Genomic DNA, 18,137 nt, shown 5'->3' on the forward strand with positions numbered 1-18,137 from the left:
AAAGGTCATTTGGGAAGAAGTAGGTCCATTGTTGGTGGAAATTGTCATTGCCTCCTTTGAAGATCACAAGTTGCCATCTGCTTTGAAGGACACTTGCATATGCCCTTTGCAAAAGAAACCATTGCTTGACATTAACAATATGAGCAATTATTTAACCATTTTAATCTTCCCTCTTTTGGGTAAGATAACTGAAAAGGTTGCAACAAGATGCTCTTATAGTATCTAGGTGCCCCAGATCTCCTTGGCCCTTGTCAGTTTGGTTGCAGACTTGTGTACGGTACGGAAACACAACTTGATGGATAATGAATGATCAGGTGTCCACACTAATACTATTAGATCTATCAACTGCCTTAATTGCAGTTGACTGTGAGTTGTTTATGACTGGTCTACAGTTAGGGTAACCAGACAGCAAGTGTACAAAATCGGGCCAGGGGGTGGGGGCATAATAGGAGCCTATATAAGAGAGACCCAAAAATCAGGACTGTCCCTATAAAATCAGGACATCTGGTCACCCTACCTACAGTCATAGGTAGGAATTGAGTGGCTGTGTTCCTTCCTGGCTGAGAGGACCCAGAGTTATATTGGGAAATTGCTCATTGACCTTGAAGGCATTCTTGTATAGGATTCTATTGTGTCGCTTCTCTTGCTCAGTAAATGTATGGGACCCTTAGTGGAGTTAATGAGGAGGATGGGCTGAGGACTCAGTCTGGTTAAGATGAAGGTGATGATGACAGGCTGGGGGAACAAGTAGAAGGAGATGGCAAAAATTATATCTGCCCTCTTGACTAATCAGTGGAGCTATTTTAGCTGGAGCTTACTTGATTAACTGGAAGGTAGCTGACAGCAGGAAGTTCTCCATGAGCACCCCCTACCTCTGACTTTGGGCTCCACACACTACTGTGGTCCAAAATCATAGGCACCAAGTCTGTGGGTGCTCTGGGGCTGGAGCACCCATGGAAAAAAAAAAGTGGGTGCTGAGCACCCATCGGCAAGCCCCTCCTCCCCCGGCGGGCCTCGCCAATCAGCTCCTCCCCATCCCCCCAGCACCTTCCTCCTGCCGCGATCAACTGTTTGGCGGTGTGCAGGAGGAGGAGCGGGGGGCAGGAAGAGGCAGGGGAGAGGGTGGAATGGGGTGGGGTGAAGGCGGGGCTGGGTGACGTCAGGGGAGATTTCCCCAGATGCTGGGGAGTGGAAGGGCCCAAACCCTTCCGACTGCTGGGACACTGCTCTGCAGCATGGTGGGCTGGTTGCTGCCTGAGAGAGCCTGGCTGGGGAGGTGGCTGCCTGGGCTTGAGTGCCAGGGATCGGGGACGAGCGAGCTGGAGCCCCCCCTCCCGGCACGTTTCCAACTCACTCAGCTGCGGTCCCTGGCGGCTGAGTCTGGGCAGGGAGCAGAAGCCGCCTCCCCAGCCAGGCTCTCTCAGGCTGCTGGCGGGCTGCAGGGCAGCAACCAGGAGGGGGCGACTTTAGAAGTGGATCCCTTCTGCTCCCTGCCCAGGCTCACTCCTGCCGGGGAGAGCAGCAGGACATGCTGGGGGGGGGGGCCAGGCACAGCGGGAGGACAGAGCGCCCCCTTCCTGCAGGTAACATGTGGCAGGGAGAGCACAGAGGCCCAGGGCTGGGCGCGGAGGGGTGGTTGTCCAGGGGGACACGTGACCTCCCCTTTAGATCATGCCTCCCAGTATGGGGAGGCACCAGTTGTCTATGGGGCGCCCTTGGGGGAGAGAATGGAATGGGGTCAGGAAGAGGCAGGGCAGGGGTGGGGCCTTGGGGGAAGGAGTGGGGGGGGCAGGACCTGGGATGGAGCTGGGGTCGACCACCCCCTGGGAAACCAGGAAGTCAGTGCCTATGTCCAAAATAACCCCCTCTGTTGTCCTTCAAGGCATGCTGCAAGGCTCATCTGTGTTCCCAGGCATAGGGTTGGAGCATGGGTGGAAAGGGTTAGACAAGGGTTTTCAAACTTTCATAATGTGGACCTCATCCTAACAGTGGGATTATCTTGGGGAGCTCTCCCCTCCCAACTTGGTGGCAACTACTGCAACTGTTTACATGACAAAGTGTTTGTCTAATGAATATTTAGCCTTTTTTAATGCAAGTCAGCAGTTGGAAATAAGGACCTAAGCCAGCACCATGTGACAAGGAAGCTGTCCACTGAGCGCCAGCAAGGGGTCACCACCCACACTTTAAGAATTGGCTTTGAGACAGAATGGGGTTTTGGTTTGTCTCTATGCAGTAGCTTGTGGCTGGAGTTTAAGTGGTCGGGCTGATTGCATTGCTAGTCTTCTATTGTGCAGTCCTGTATGTGATGTTTTCATGGATAGGGCCCTAGTGTGATGGAGAGATGCCTTTTGTCACTCTTCCTTTTATAAATAAATAAAAGTGGTGCTCTAAGGGCATGGCTACGCTATGGGCACTACAGGGGCACAGCTGTAGACACTTCCTACATCGATGGACATGGTTTTTCCATTGATGTAAGTAATCCACCTCCCCGAGGGGTGGTAGCTAGGTCAAAGGAAGAATTCTTCCAGCAACCTAGCCTCATGTACACTGGGGGTTAGGTCAGCTTAACTATGCCACTCAGTATGAATTGTTCACACCCCTGAGTGACATAACTAGGTCAGTCTAAATTTTAACAGTAGACCAGACCTGAGGGGTCCCCACACAGTCAGAACGCCAAGTGGGTTGCACTCACAGATTGGTTCCACAGCGCAGCCCCATTGCCCACCTATGCTATGCAGCAATTGTTCATGTTTAAACTCCCCTGTAACTTTACTCCAGCTACATTTGAGTTTCTGACTCTGGTAATGTAATGGTGATCAGTTCCACACAGACTGTTATGGTGAAACTCACTTAATATATGGTCAGCTTGTGTAGGCATCTGTTACTTTCATGGATGCCTCCTGGACATGCAGGTATTATGCATTCTGTCAAATTGCCACCTTCGCCAATTTTCTTGAGTGGAAGACAAAAATATGACCCTGTGACGTCCTGTCACGCTGTGATGGCCCTTTGTGGCTTCCTTTCTTTCTGTTGCTGATGTCACAACACAAAAAGAGATTTTTCCCTAACTGGTTGAACTGGGGATTTCAGGGTTAACCTTGGCCCTTTGGGCACCAACTGTGATACAGCAAGCCCTAAGTACAGAGACTTCCTTGCTAGCCCTCTTTGTTCATTGGTTCTGTGACGGCTTTCTGTTACCTACAGCTGGAAAACCGGGGAGTGGGGAGTCTGCTCAGCCACCTGCGGGGGAGGTACCCAAACTCGCTCAGTTTACTGCATGTCAAACAATGGACAAGGCGCCCCTGGGGTGGTGGATGATGCCAAGTGCATGGCCTTTGCGGAGCAGCCCCGCAGCACGCAGCCCTGCAACATGCGACAGTGTGCGACGTGGAGCACAGGGCCCTGGTCAGAGGTGAGCTCACACATTGAATGTAAGGTACATATCTGACAACCACCCTCTGAGCTAGCACACCAGGGATTGAACCAGGGACCTTCAGAGCTAGAAGTATGAAATGCTACAGCTTGAGCTAAAGAGACAGGTTCTCCATCTAGGGCTGCAACAGACTTAGATCCTGTGCAGATTGGGCAGAGAAAGGGACTTGTAGAACATACTCTGTGTAGACGGAGGACAAAATCTGCCTTGCTCCTTGATCTACAAAGGCATTGCACTAAGCTGTATGTCTGGGGAGAGTTCAGCCCATACATGATATTGTGAGTTGGATTGTTGGTGCCTGGGTATATTTGTGTGTCCACAAGGGGGCACTCTTTGAACCACTTGCATGCAGGCCTGCCAATGAGGAGGACATTTGAAATCCTAGAAGCATAGAAAGGAGAGATGGAGGACACCTATTCAGTCCTGTCTAGTCGATCTTCAGTGCAGGGCTGAAATTTATTCTCCAGAACTTACATTCAGTACAGCCTGGCAACATTTGTATCGCTGTGTTGAGACATTGCATTGCCTGAAAAGGTACAGCACCATAGAATCCTAGAATATTAGAGTTGGAAGAGACCTCAGGAGGTCATCTAGTCCAACCTCCTGCTCAAAGCAGGAACAACCCCAGCTAAATCATCCCAGCCAGGGGTTTGTCAAGCCGGGCCTTAGAAACCTCTAAGGATGGAGATTCAACCACCTCCCTAGGTAACCCATTCCAGTGCTTCACCACCCTACTAGTGAAATAGTTTTTCATAATATCCAACCTAGACCTCCCCCACTGCAACTTGAGAACAATGCTCCTTGTTCTGTCATCTGACAAGACTGAGAACAGACTTGCTCCATCCTCTTTGGAACCCCCCTTCAGGTAGTTGAAGGCTGCTATCAAATCCCCCCTCACTCTTCTCTTCTGCAGACTAAATAAGCCCAGTTCCTCTGCCTTTCCTCATAAGTCATGTGCCCCAGCCCCCTAATCGTTTTCATTGCCTTCCGCTGGACTCTCTCCAATATGTCCACATCCTTTCTGTAGTGGGGGATGGGGGGCAAAAATGGACGCAGTACTCCAGATGTGGCCTCACCAGTACTAAATAGAGGGGAATATCACTTCCCTCGATCTGCTGGCAATGCTTCTACTAATGCAGCCCAATATGCTGTTAGCCTTCTTGACAACAGGGGCACACTGTTGACTCATATCCAGCTTCTCGTCCACTGTAATCCCCACGTCCTTTTCTGCAGAACTGCCGCTTAGCCAATCAATCCCCAGCCTGTAGCAGTGCATGGGATTCTTCCATCCTAAGTGCAGTACTCGCATTTGTCCTTGTTGAACCTCATCAGATTTCTTTTGGCCCAATCCACCAATTTGTCTAGGCCACTCTGGACCCTATCCCTACCCTCCAGCATATCTACTTCTCCCCCCAGCTTAGTGTCATCCACGAACTTGCTGAGGGTGCAATCCTTCCCATCATCCAGATCATTAATGAAGATGTTGAACAATCTAAGGTGACAGTCAAGTATCAGGGGGTAGCCGTGTTAGTCTGTATCTACAAAAACAACAAGGAGTCTGGTGGCACCTTAAAGACTAACAGATTTATTTGGGCATAAGCTTTCGTGAGTAAAAACCTCACTTCTTCGGATGCATAGAGTGAAAGTGGCATAAGGTGACAGTGTGGCATAACATCATGGCGTTTCAATTCCTGAAACAGATTCGGGACTCTACATTTGTCCTGAAAGAGGCAAAAAATATATATAAATATGGAGACTGCTACAGATTCCAGAATGGTTCGGATACTAGGAATCATGACAGTGAAATTAAAAGAGGAACGTGGCATCGAAAAACACTAAAAATATATAAAATGTAATTTCTAGCATAGTGGTCGCAACACAGCCCCACCCTGTGAAAAAACAGAGAGTTCCTCTTCTCTCTCTGTCATCAGGAGAAACAGATTAGGAGCCAGAAGGTGGATCACTTGAGTGGGACAAGGTCTTTGGGCCCGGGATCTTGACAATGCAAGAACCTATGTCCTCTTCCCTGCTCTGAAATCCTTACCACTAACATAATAACCTGTAGCTTGTGTGTATTAGGGTTACCATACGTCCGGATTTTCCCGGACACGTCCAGCTTTTTGGGCCTCAAATCCACGTCCAGGAGGAAATCCCAAAAAGCCGGACATGTCCGGGAAAATAGGGAGGGAGGGTCCGGCGGTGCGGGGCCGGGTCCGGCGGTGCGGGGCCGGGGCCGGCGGTGCTCGGCTGGGGGCCAGGGCCGGGGCCGGGGCCGCGGCCGGCCGTGCTCGGCCGGGGCTGGGGCCGGGGCCGGCGGTGCTCGGCCGGGGGCCGGGGCCGGGGCCGGCGGTGCTCGGCCGGGGCCGGCGGTGCTCGGCCGGGGGCCGGGGCCGGGGCCGGCGGGGGCCGGGGCCGGGGCCGGCCGTGCTCGGCCGGGGCCGGGGCCGGCCGTGCTCGGGCCGGGGCCGGGGGCCGGCGGTGTGGGGCCGGGGGCCGGCAGTGCGGGGCCGGGGCCGGCGGTGCTCGGCCGGGGCCGGCCGTGCTCGGGCCGGGGCCGGGGGCCGGCGGTGTGGGGCCGGGGGCCGGCAGTGCGGGGCCGGGGGCCGGCGATGCTCGGCCGGGGCCGGGGCCGGGGCCGGCGGTGCTCGGCCAGGGGCCGGGGCCGAGGCCGGCGGTGCTCGGCCAGGGGCCGGGGCCGGGGCCGGGGCCGGCGGTGCTCGGCCGGGGGCCGGGGCCGGGGCCGGGGCCGGCGGTGCTCGGCCGGGGGCCGGGGCCGGGGCCGGGGCCGGGGCTGGCCGGGGGCCGGGGCCGGGGCCGGGGCTGGCCGTGCTCGGCCGGGGCCGGGGCCGGGGCCGGCCGTGCTCGGCCGGGGGCCGGCGGTGCTCGGGCCAGGGCCGGGGGCCGGCGGTGCTCGGGCCAGGGCCGGGGGCCGGCGGTGTGGGGCCGGGGCCGGCGGTGCTCGGCCGGGGCCGGGGGCCGGGGCCGGGGCCGGCGGTGCTCGGCCGGGGCCGGGGCCGGGGCCGGGGCCGGGGGTGCTCGGCCGGGGCCGGGGCCGGGGCCGGGGCCGGGGCCGGGGGTGCTCGGCCGGGGCCGGGGCCGGGGCCGGGGCCGGCGGTGCTCGGCCGGGGCCGGGGCCGGGGCCGGCGCCGGCGGTGCTCGGCCGGGGCCGGCTGTGCGGGGCCGGCGGTGCTTGGCCGGGGCCAGGGGCCGGGGGCCGGGGCCAGGGGCCGGGGGCCGGCGGTGTGGGGCCGGGGGCCGGCAGTGTGGGGCTGGGGCCAGGGCTGGTGGTGCTCGGCCGGGGGCCGGGGCCGGGCCGGGGCCGGCGCCCCAGGGCCTGAGCTGAGCCAGGCGGGAGATGCCGGGGCCAGAGCCTCTTGGCCTGGGCCGGCCGGCCACCAGAGGGAGCTGCTTGGCCAGGGGGGCCGGACTGGGCCGTGCCCCAGCCCCAGCTTACCTGCTGCCTCCCTGTTTCAGGCTTCCCGCGAACATTTGATTTGCAGGAAGCAGGGGAGGGGAAGGAGCAGGGGGCAGAGCGTTCAGGGGAGGGGGCAGAAGTGGGGTGGGGACTTTGGGGAAGGGGCGGAGTTGGGGTGGGGCTGGGGCGGGGAAGGGACGGAGTTGGGGTGGGGCCGGGGCCCTGTGGAGTGTCCTCCTTTTTTTAAATTAAAATGTGGTAACCCTAGTGTGTATCACTTTGCATCAGTAGATCTCAAAGCACTTTACAAAGGAGGTCAGTATCCTCATCGATGGGGAAACTGAGAGGTGAAGTGACTTGCCCAAGTCATCTAGCAAGCTAGTCGCAGAGTCAGGAATAGAGCCCAAGTCCCAGGCCAGTGCCCTGTCAGTCAGGCTACTCTGCCTCCTATACAGCCTAAGAATGATGGCATCCCAGTAACATACGCGTTAGGCTGCTTCTCCGATGGTTGTTCATACTGTACATTTTCAAAGCTGATATCTAGTTTGAAATTGGGGAGCAGAGCCAGGAAACGTAGAGGTATCTGGCTGCATTCCCTATAACAATCAGGGTCCTTCTTGCAGTGCTCAGCTAGCTGTGGAGAGGGCGTTCAGACCCGGACCGTCACCTGCAGAACCGAGTTGGGCTCTCAGACTCAAGACTTTGCCTGCCTGACTGAGCCTAAACCACTCCTCAGCCAGCCCTGCAGCAAGGAGAATTGCATCCAGAAAATTGGTTGGCACATTGGAGCCTGGGGCCTGGTGAGTGTCGTATCCTCATGGTGCTCACTTCATCAATTAACTTGTACTCATGCAGTGTTTCTCACCTATTGCGCTGTGAGTGAATCGGTCCACATGTTGGTTGTTGAGGCCAGAAGCACGTACTCCTTCGTTATCAGCTCCATGGCTCACTGTCACAGCTTGTGTCTGCTCCAAAAACAAGCCCTCGGAGGGGATTAACGTTTCAGTGACTGTGGCAGCATGCAGCTGATACACTGAAACAATCCACTCCTGTTGCTTCATTATTCCCATTTCTGTGACACCACTATCAACGTCACAGCTACCCATTTGAATGTGACAGACGGAGTATGAGGTAGACTCCATCTCTATTGGGCTGGACATCATGTTTGGTGAATTGAAGTATGTTTCTGAAAGGGTTCAGGGTAACCCAGTTTAAACAGAGGGTCGTCTGCCTAAAATTTAGGTAGAGGGCCAAACTATGTTTAGCCTGACTTGTGGTCAGGATCAACACCAAAGCTAGTAGGAATTTTTGCCCCATCTGTGCCAGCTGAGTTACCCTGAACTGGCTTAAAAGATGCTAAGCACAGCTCCTGGCACCATGTGGATGGGGTCTTAACAAGGCTAGGTGAGCCTTTATGCCTTAATCTGGTTCTGTCTGATGCATAGGATTCCAACCAAATGAGGGAATGGGCGCTTGGTTTGGGTGCCTAATTTTGAAAATGATGTCCTGTATCTGATTAAAGGCGAGAAGTTTCTTCCTGGAGCAGATGTTTTTATGTAGATACTTACTCCCCATTCCCTGACTTCCTTGCCTTCATTCCTGGCTGCTGCCAATCCCTCCCTGCCACCCCCACCTTACTTCCTAGCAAAGGTGGCAATTCCAGTCAGCTATGCTACCAGAACCATCAAACCTGGTTGCTCCGTTGTCAGCCCCATTGTAATTTGGTACCTGGCCCCAGGGAAGGGGGACTTTAGGACTGTGCCTAGCACGGCTGTTGGACCCCAGTAATGGTCAAATTGCACCTAGGCATGTTCAACACTTTCATGTTGGTCATACCGTCATTCAGCAGGCTGCCATGGGCTATGCTCTGGCATGTTTTGCCAGCTGCTAACCATGTTCCTGGTCAGCATGCCAGGCTCATGGGATCACTGTGTTCTGTCTTCCTGCTCTCTCTCCTCATCTTTCTGCCCAAGTGTTCGAAGAGCTGCGACTCAGGCATCCGAACACGCCAGGTCATCTGTGCTGATGGTGATTCCAAATCCTACCCCCCTGAGACGTGCAAGGCCAGCCAGCCACAGACCCCAGCTGTGCTGGGAAGCTGCAACATTCAGCCCTGCTATCTGCCACAGCGTAAGTGACATTACTAGACATCTGGATTTTCCTAGGATGTTCCTGCTTTTGAATAAAAATTCCCAGTATCCCATGCCAGCAGGGCTGATTGTTTTGAGGCCTCTGCCCCTTGCCTACCCATTTGTGCAGCTTTCATAGAGCAGCTAGTTTGCTCCATCTTCCCGCAGTGCCTGGAGTGGGGTTCCTGCTACCTGTGCTGTCTGAAACATGTTCATCAGGCATGTGAGCAACACCAGTGCCTGCCCCTTTTGAGACTGATGCTTTTAATTCCTGTATTTCCCTTACCTGTCTGATGGCCTCTGTCTTGGCTGACACTGAGGATTGCATCAGGGACCACCAGAACTGAAAGTGTGAGTCTCTGCAGCTTGGGCATGGATCTGTAGCCTGGGGCTGTAACAGTCCCATCTTCTGTGGATCAGGTATAGACGGGGGCACCCAACACACTGACCAGGGTGTTATTACAAACACTAGCTCCCCATACTTCTCCCTCCAGCCATATAGGGGAATCAAACCAAATGTACCAAAACCTGTCCTAATGGGTCTGTCACCACAGAACTAGGGGTATTGCTTTGATGTTCCATCCAGTCCAAGCTGTCCATCAACATGGATGCTCTGAGCAAACAAACCTCCTCATTGGCTTCAGGAGCTTTGAGCTCTCCTATTGGCCATATTAATGCTATGGTTCCACCCGCAAAGCCATAGGACCCACTCCTGATTGGTTCATTTATCAAGTCTTGGCTTCAAACAACAGCAGCCTAAAAATGGGCCCCAGAATTAGTTACCTGAAGTCTCACATGACAGAGCAGACAGTGTTTCACCATTGCTTAGCAGTGCTAACCATAGGCATCTTTGTTAATCCGTCTTACTGTCTCACTATCCCCTGTTGGGCAATTAATTTTTGGCACACTGTGAGAGATGGATTCTGTTGTCCAGAGTTAGGATATTGACCCTCCTGGCCTGAAAGCTAAAGGCTGCCGAGATGCTGCTGCCCACAGCTGTGTCATGGCAGATCCACAATTTGACATGTTTCAACATGTCATCTGGTTACTTGGCTAGGGTCTTTCTCTCCCTCTTCTTGCCTTATAGGAATGTGCCAGTGGATTATGCAGGTTGACAGAGAATGATGCCAAGCTCCTCCCACACTTGGTCCCCCCAGGAGTTGGAATAATTCTGGGGACACTTTATCCCAATCTGAATATTTCTTCTCCTGTCCAATCCCATGGCACAGGTGAATACAGACACATGTATTCACTAGTCCAACCCACTGCCTATATTCTGTCATTTGTCCATCTCTTTGCAGAGGTTCCCAGTATGCAGGATACCACAGGCTATGACGTCAGCCGAGAGTACTTGCTGACCCGCTACTACCCGGACAGTGGCACAACAGGTTTGGAGGTTTTATGTTTTCTTTTATGATGTCCTCTTCACTGTTTTCTTTATTTCCTTTCTTTATGTGGTTTCCATGAGCTGCCAGGAATCCTAGGGTGAGGAACAATTTACAGATCCTTTTACATCTATATTGAGTTGTATCTAGATACAAATTCACAAAGGAACGTATATATGTATGCATAAATCCTAGACTTTGATATGGGCGGCATTAGGCATAGGGTAAACGGAGTGCCTCCTTGGCAGTCATGTCTAAGAGGTCGCCAGGAGAATAATAAGTTTACTATGGTCCCTTGCCAGCAGGCCAGTCCCAAACCTTTCTTCACCACCTGCAGACTTTCTCCCCATCTCATCTCTAGAAGAGTTCCCCTGTTTCCACTCAGTTTTGTGCTGCAGGCATCTTTAGGTTTCAAGTCTGTCCCAGAATCTTGCATTGGCAGCTCCAGTGCCTAATTTTGAACCACTACTGTAGCTGATACAAAAGATATATGGGAACTAAAGACACCCAGAGAATCTGAGAGAACAGGGAACCCCCATTTGGAGGAGGAAGTGAAACAGGTGGGGGGCATCTCAGGTGTGTTAGTGAGCTGGGTGGGTAGGTAGAAGAAACGGAGTAGCCAGCAAGTGATTTGAGGTGAGTGATGCCATATTCATTCTTCACTAAGGTCATCATTCCTTCAAAGGCCAGTCCCTGTGTATTGAGAAACCGGCTAAACACTTGCCCTCAGTCACTTTATAATAGGAATATTTGAGGGGCAAAACTGCCCATATGATGTAAATAACGGTGTCACCTGGACTAGTGGGAGGACAGGAAGAATTTTGTTAGAGACCATTTCTTAAGGGTAATAGGTCATCTGGTAGCACAGTAATCTTAAGGAACCAGAATTCATTGTGAATGGGAACCAAAGCTTCAGTCAGGAAGTTTCCTGTGACTTTCTCCCAGGTGAAAAATGTACGTTAACAAGTCTGGCCTCAGAGTCAGACTGGTAGAGGACTCCTTTCATCTATCAATGTGCTTTGAACAGAGGCAGAGGAAACAGAGACTGGATTTTGATGCCCACCTGAAATGGGCTGCATGCATTAAGGATTTTTCTTTTCAGTTTATAGCAATGAAAGAACAATCCAAGGTAGCACCACACACCACCAGCTCCAGCCCAGTGAAGATCGTAGCTCCAACTTCTTGCCTCTTCGTTGGGAATCCCACTCAAGCTCTTCACGGTCCCGGCAGTTCAGCTCCCATCAGGATATTGCCACAGGGACTGGCCCTCAGGACTGCAGCCAGAGCCCTCATGGCTGCTGCTCAGATGGTCACACTCCGGCTTCTGGCCCCTTTGGGCAAGGCTGCCCCTTCAGCACGTGCCATCGGAGCAGGTTGGATGAAACAGTGGGGTTTGGGCTGGTGGAACCACCCTCTATGACTGAGTTGATGTTTACAGCCTGCATTTGTTGGGTCAGGGTTTCAAATAAGAAAGATTTTGCTAAAACCCTTTATCTTTTCCCTGCAGATATGGATGCTGCCCTAATGGAATATCAGCTGCTCAGGGCCCCAACAATGTGGGTTGCACACAATATTACAGTGATGTTTATGTGAGCAGAAACAGGCCCGCTGCAGCCTCCCCAACGGTAAGTGCCAGAACTCTCTAGAACCTTTTGCTAATAATATTGAGATCTGGTTGAAATAGCCCATTGTTTTCAGGGTTTGGCTCTGGCCCTGGAGACTGAGGTTTTTGGCTCCTGTTCTGCTCTTCCTTTATGTCTCCTGACAATAACTCTGGGCAATTGATAGAGGGAGGATGCTAGACACCCACTAAGCCAACATTCCTATCTGCTGCCGCTCAGTGAGCCCCAGTGGAATTCCTTCGTGACATGAGTCTGGGTGGTGGAGTGGCAGCTGCAGCTTGTGCTGCCAGGTTGACGAGTGGAGCACCCTCGTTTGGGGAAGGGACTCAGTATTCCTTATTGTAGGACACTGAACCAAACTTCCTCTCTTGAGGCAACCGGAAATCGTCAGCACTGCATGTGGAGAGGGAAGTATTTGATTGTTGTGCCTGTGTTTGATGTATGGTTCCTGCCATTCTGAGGCTACCTTGGATGTGATTTTTTTTCTCTGAGAATATAAGTTGATAGGTCTTTGCAGTGGGAGATGCTAGGTTCCGGAACTGTGTAGAGTCATTTTGGGCTAACAAGGTGATTCGTGGTCCAGAACAGATTAGCGGGGCATGCCAAAATGCAAATAGGGGCTGGATGGCTTAGGAGATATAGAGAGTTTCACACTTCAAAGTTGCCCATTTTAACCTAGCCTAAGTGAATAATGACTACCATACCATTACCGTACCATTTCCATACCATTACCATACGCTGTAGAAGTAGCTGCCCAGTAACGTTAACCTTTGAATTCCTTTCACTAAGGCGAGCCAAGCTTTGTCCCAGCAGAACCCGTCTGATGAGTGTCGAGGTTCTTTGTATGGCTGCTGCTATGACAACATCGCTTCAGCTTCAGGACCTCAAGGGGAAGGATGCCTCAACAGACCCAGCCAACGTAAGTGATGTTTTGGCTTCCTGCTTTAGAAATGTGCCTCCCCTGAAAGGAAAATCCTACAGAATGTAATAGAAAATGTGAAGTTTTGTATAGGGTTTTTCACCTATCCTGTAAAATGTAATAAAAATAATCTCCCTGCAATAGGATTCTGTATGATGGTTGGAAAAAAAACATTAGAGAAATTCCTATTAATCCCTATTAATTTCCTATAGAATACTATTGATTTCATCTCTGTTGGAGTCTATAAGACTTCCTCATAAGGGCCACTCTGCAGGCCAAGACTCACTCATGCATCCCTGCTTGCATTGATCCCCCGTCATTTGCCTTGATCCATGACAAGCTAGGAATCATCCTATTATCAGTGGGCCATATCCCCCCCCCAAAAAAAAACAAGCCTATTGACCCCAGTATGGTTTCAGGGCTATAACTAGGGGTCGAACATGTCACTTAGCGCTTCAATTGAGGAATTTAAGCCACAGCTCTGAGTAGGGGGCACTGCAGAGCCATGATGCCCCAGGAGGAGCTCCAGGGAAATTGTGTCACTCAGTTTTGTTCCTTTAGCTCAGAGAGAGAGAGAGTGCCGTGTGCCCCATTCTAGGAGAGAGCTGCTCGATCCCGCAGGACACCAGCTGTACTTGGCAGAGTAGTGTCAGGAGTGTGCTATTACATCACCTTCCCCAACCCCCTTCTCAGAGCACAGGGACAGCCACAGGGAGCATTTCTGCCCAGCTACCCCCGGGAAGGGACAACTTCTCGCTCACTCCTCCACACCCCTACAGTGGCCACCCATAATCTGGGCTGTAGCAACTGAAGCTGCTTCTCTGATGCATCATGGCTCTAGGAGTCAGAACAGTGCCTGTGAGCCAGCAGAAAACCCAAGGTTCATAGGGCCACAGGGTTACATTTATTCCTCTGTCCTAGCATGTGGGGTCCAGAGAACCTTGTGTTACCCTAGGTTTTGTGACCAGTTCTGGTTCCAAGCCTCGGGCTGGATGACCTTGGAATGATACCCTCCCTCCCTCCCCAGTCCTATAGCAGGAACCCCAGAGAACAAGAATAACTCACAATTGTGTAACACTGTGCTGGGCTATAAAACCTAAATGAAGACCAGCAGCCCCTGGGAGGTAGGCGGTGTTATCTCCATTTTACACACAAGGAACTGAGACACAGAGAGGTGAGAGTGTCTTGCTCAAGGGCAGAGTTAGGAAACGAACCCCAATCTCCTACTGCCTAGCTGGGTGTGCTACCCATGAGATAATTCTCCCTCCATGGACAGCAGCCTTGGGTAGCATGGTGATGAAGCTATCAGGGCTATGTGCTCAGTAGAAAGGAGATTCCAGGAGTCAACTCTCACAATCAGGTCTCTTTCTTTTCTGCTGTTTGTTGGTAGCTTATCCTGTCAAGTGTCTGCTGCCCAGTGCCCAGGGCCCCTGCACAGACTGGACCACTCGCTGGTACTTTGTAACTGCTGTTGGCAAGTGCAACCGGTTCTGGTATGGTGGTTGCCATGGTAACACAAACAACTTTGCCTCAGAGGAGGAATGCATGAGGGCCTGCCAAGGCTCCATGGGAACAAGCAGTGTGGGGCACCAGCACCACAGGGGGACTTTGCACATCCACTCTGGCTCCCATCCACGAGAGGGAGAAGCCCAAGGACACCCGCAGCCATCTGCAAGAGGAACTGAGAGTCATAGCCAAGGAGAAGGAACACGAGGGTCTTTCCACGTTGCCCAACCTGGGCCTGATAGCCATACAGCATGGCAGGGCACAGGGCTGCACCACAGGGAGAATGGCTGGAGAAGGACCATGAATGTGGATATACTGCCAGAGTCTTCACAGAGGAGTGGCACATTGGTTAACCAGCGCTTGGGCTCTCATCACTCTGCAGCTCATGGGGAAAGGAGGACGGACCAATCAAGCGAGCTGCATGGGAGAGGGGAAACAATGGTGTCTGGGCACTCGGAGAGGCAGCTAACTGTCAATGGGCAGGTGGTGCAGCATGAACATGAGCAGTGGCGGAGTCCCTCTGGAGCAGACACTCCTGGGGAGGATGGACTTGGGCATCGAACCTCACCAGGTTCCACCTTGCAGCGAAGCTTGTACAGGTGACGCTTTTATACTACCCCACTGTGATACTGAAGCACCGAGTGCCATCTTCTACAGGGGGAAATGTTTTCCAATCCACAACTAACTCACTCTCCTGAAATGTCCCACTACAGATTACTTACAATAGTGTCCCTGTGGAAAGCCAGCTGTCCATGCGATGGGGATGTCTAATACCCACTTTACCTCTTCTGCGGCCCAGTCCTGCACATCTCATACAGCCATTGACTTGAGTGGAAGTATTGGGTGTGTATGGAATGCAGGATTTGGCTCTTAATCTCCATCCTTTATATCTAGTGGGCACTTTACAGGTATCGTTGTTGGCCAGCTCTGGCTCCCATTTAAAACAACAGGAGTTGTGCTTACTTACACTAGGGTTAAATTTGGCCCTGTATGTGATTTCAAGACTTTATTTTGGCATGGTAAAGGATCAGCAGTAGGTTAATACTAGAGATGAATCCAGATCCAGCTGATGAACACCTGATGATGATGATCAAAGGCATTTGGATTTCAGGATTTGGTTCAATTGTAAGTCTAGAGAAAACACTAGCTTGGTGTCTCCGGGGACCTGGATTCAGATTTGTTTTAGTTCTCCCAGACTAAGGGGTTTTAATGGTCTCTGCCTCTACCTCATCAATTGACTGTCCACAGCATTCAACTTGTCAAGATCCGTCTTCTCCCCCCTAGGAGAGGTCTAGCCCTGGATTGCTGAGTGCAGGCTCTCAAGCCTCTAGTTTCTAACAGAGCTATATATAACAGACCTCTGGGTTACCTTAGCTCACTATTGTGCAACTCCCATCCTGTCCTGAAGGGCTACCTTACGGGTATGTCTACACTGGAGCTAGAGGCATGATTTCCAATTTGGGTAGACATACCTGCATTAGCTCTGGTTGAGCCAGTGTGCTAAAAATAGAAGAGTAGAAAACATCAGTGAGAGGGCATAGCTGTCCGAGTATGTACCTATGATTTCAGACAGGATCATACATGGGCGGCGAGTCCCTCCTGCCACTGTGGCTACACTTCTCTGTTTAGCACACACACTCAATCAGAACTAACGTGGGTATATCTACTGAAGCTGGAGATTACGCCTCCAGCTTCAGTGTAGATATACCCTTAGAGACACCAGAGAAAGGGTGGGGGAACAAGAGGTGGACACAGGGAGTGAAATCATCTCTATGTCTGTCAGAGTCATCCTGGAAGGAGCTGAATCCTCTGTAGTGGAGGCAGCCTTGGGACAGACCATTCATCTTCTCTGCAAGGCTGGTTCTTCTCCCTTCCCCAGAATTGAGTGGCAGAAAGATGGGACGCCACTATCATCTGACAGGTAAGTCTGGTCCCATGTTGCAATTCCTGTTCCAACATCACCATCCCCTCCCCCTCCCACATTACAGTTTGCAGAATCTTTTTTCTAGAACATTCTCAAAAAACAAAATCACTAGGTAAACTGGAAAAGCCTCTCCTAACTGAACCCCACTACTAAGTGATACCAGAAAGGCCTAGGCATAGCAATAACAAATAGGCTGTTAATTGTTCGATGTGGTGCAGCTGAACACTTACATATTATCAGGTAGAAAAGGATTATCACATTGCCAACTTTCAGCAACAACACCCAATTCACAAGTGGTTACACAAGTGAGTTTTGAGTGCAAAGTCCTTTTCAGTGTTGTTGGAAGACGGTAGAATTGCCCAGGAAGTGCATCAATAGCCAACCATGTATACCTTGGAGTGCCTCAATGCTGTCAGATTGCGGCTCATCCCATTTAAAATTTAACCGTTTAGAGAAACCCTTCTTAAATCTCAGCTTTACAGGGTTTTCTGGGAGGTCTCCTGCGGTAGTTTGTTGCCCAGTAGTCACTTTCTATTGTAAAAACTAAGGTGGCAATATTGAACAGTTCCCAGTCTTGTTTTACAGTGAAGGGCCACACACTATGGCTGAAAGGGCAGCTCGGCACTTCAGGGCAGGGGACAATTTAAAACAGTCACTGTCTCTCCCCCCTCCTCTTTGTTTCCCCATCTCGGCTTCCTCTTTTGACCTCTGTCTCCCCTCCTCTCACCCATTCAATAGCCTGGGGAGTTTTGTATTCCAGTGATGAGGATTCAGCCATTCACCACAGGGGGGTCATTGCAGTTGTGACATAAACAGGCCCAATTGGCCCATCAGAATGTGGCTTTGGACAATTGGCATCCACAGCCAGGTTCTCGTACGTAACTGCATGTGTTCCATCTGTAGGCATGCCTACCAGTCTGACAGTTCCTTGGTGATAAGCCGTGTCAGAGCTGAGGATGCTGGGATGTACACATGCATAACTTCAAATGGGAAGATGGAGAGCAGACAGATTCAGCTAAGGATCAAAGGTGACTTATCTTCCATTTAAAACCAGAATATTAATTCTTTTCTGTCCCTTTTTAAGAGTCATTGGTAACAGGAACAATTAAAGTCAGTTGCAGAGGCAACTTGTAATGGAACTTCGAGTAGACGCAGCTGTGTATTCTGCTTAGGTATGTGCACGTCCAGTGCACTGGCACTGGAGAACTTTGCCTAGCAATACTCCTAGGAACTGCACTCGCCCCCTGCTGTTTTAGCCCCTCCTCTCACCATATAAGGGCAGCACCATCCCAACCCCCTCAGTTTCTTCTCATGACCCGTGGCTAGATTTGGAGCTCCATCATCACTTGATAATTGCCTGTTCCGTTCATTCCCTCTGAAGCACCTGACATTGGCCACTGTTGGAAGACAGGATACTGGGCTAGATGGACCATTGGTCTGACCCAGTATGGCCATTCTTATGTTCTTATGTTGTGTTTTTCACCTTGCACTCTTGGTCTTGGTCTGAGAGACTTTTTCTTGTATGTAGTAGTTAGTAGTACCTTAAGTTAAGTTTAGTAATAATAATTGGAGTAGTTGGCTGCCCTCACCAGGGTTCAAGCATTGTCCATCGTGTGGGAGGGCCATTTTACAGATGATTTTAAAGAATATCAGGACTTCCCGAGGCGTGTGGCCACTACCCTGGGTATCCAGGCAGAATTTCTGCAGGAGAATACGTATAAGCTGCTGGATATTCTCCTGTCATCAGCTCTAGGGAGAGTAAGCATCCCAATAAACAAGGCTCTTCTGAAGCCTGCAAATGCAC

General features: G+C 51.7%; 1 protein-coding gene across 10 annotated transcripts in view; it reads left to right on the top strand.

Annotated features, from left to right (window-relative positions):
• PAPLN (papilin, proteoglycan like sulfated glycoprotein) overlaps nucleotides 1–18,137 on the top strand; it is an 89,859-nt gene that overhangs the window by 58,589 nt on the left and 13,133 nt on the right. For all 10 annotated transcript variants that reach the window (XM_065592977.1, XM_065592978.1, XM_065592981.1 and 7 more), the window contains 10 exons: nucleotides 3,205–3,412; nucleotides 7,472–7,648; nucleotides 8,822–8,978; nucleotides 10,279–10,365; nucleotides 11,465–11,735; nucleotides 11,870–11,987; nucleotides 12,774–12,903; nucleotides 14,294–15,008; nucleotides 16,193–16,330; nucleotides 17,237–17,361. In XM_065592977.1, the coding sequence (XP_065449049.1) occupies nucleotides 3,205–3,412; nucleotides 7,472–7,648; nucleotides 8,822–8,978; nucleotides 10,279–10,365; nucleotides 11,465–11,735; nucleotides 11,870–11,987; nucleotides 12,774–12,903; nucleotides 14,294–15,008; nucleotides 16,193–16,330; nucleotides 17,237–17,361 (2,126 nt within the window). The remainder of the gene's footprint in view (nucleotides 1–3,204; nucleotides 3,413–7,471; nucleotides 7,649–8,821; nucleotides 8,979–10,278; nucleotides 10,366–11,464; nucleotides 11,736–11,869; nucleotides 11,988–12,773; nucleotides 12,904–14,293; nucleotides 15,009–16,192; nucleotides 16,331–17,236; nucleotides 17,362–18,137) is intronic.

This window comes from Chrysemys picta, chromosome 4, assembly GCF_011386835.1.
Source record: "Chrysemys picta bellii isolate R12L10 chromosome 4, ASM1138683v2, whole genome shotgun sequence".
Lineage (NCBI taxonomy): Eukaryota > Metazoa > Chordata > Testudines > Emydidae > Chrysemys > Chrysemys picta.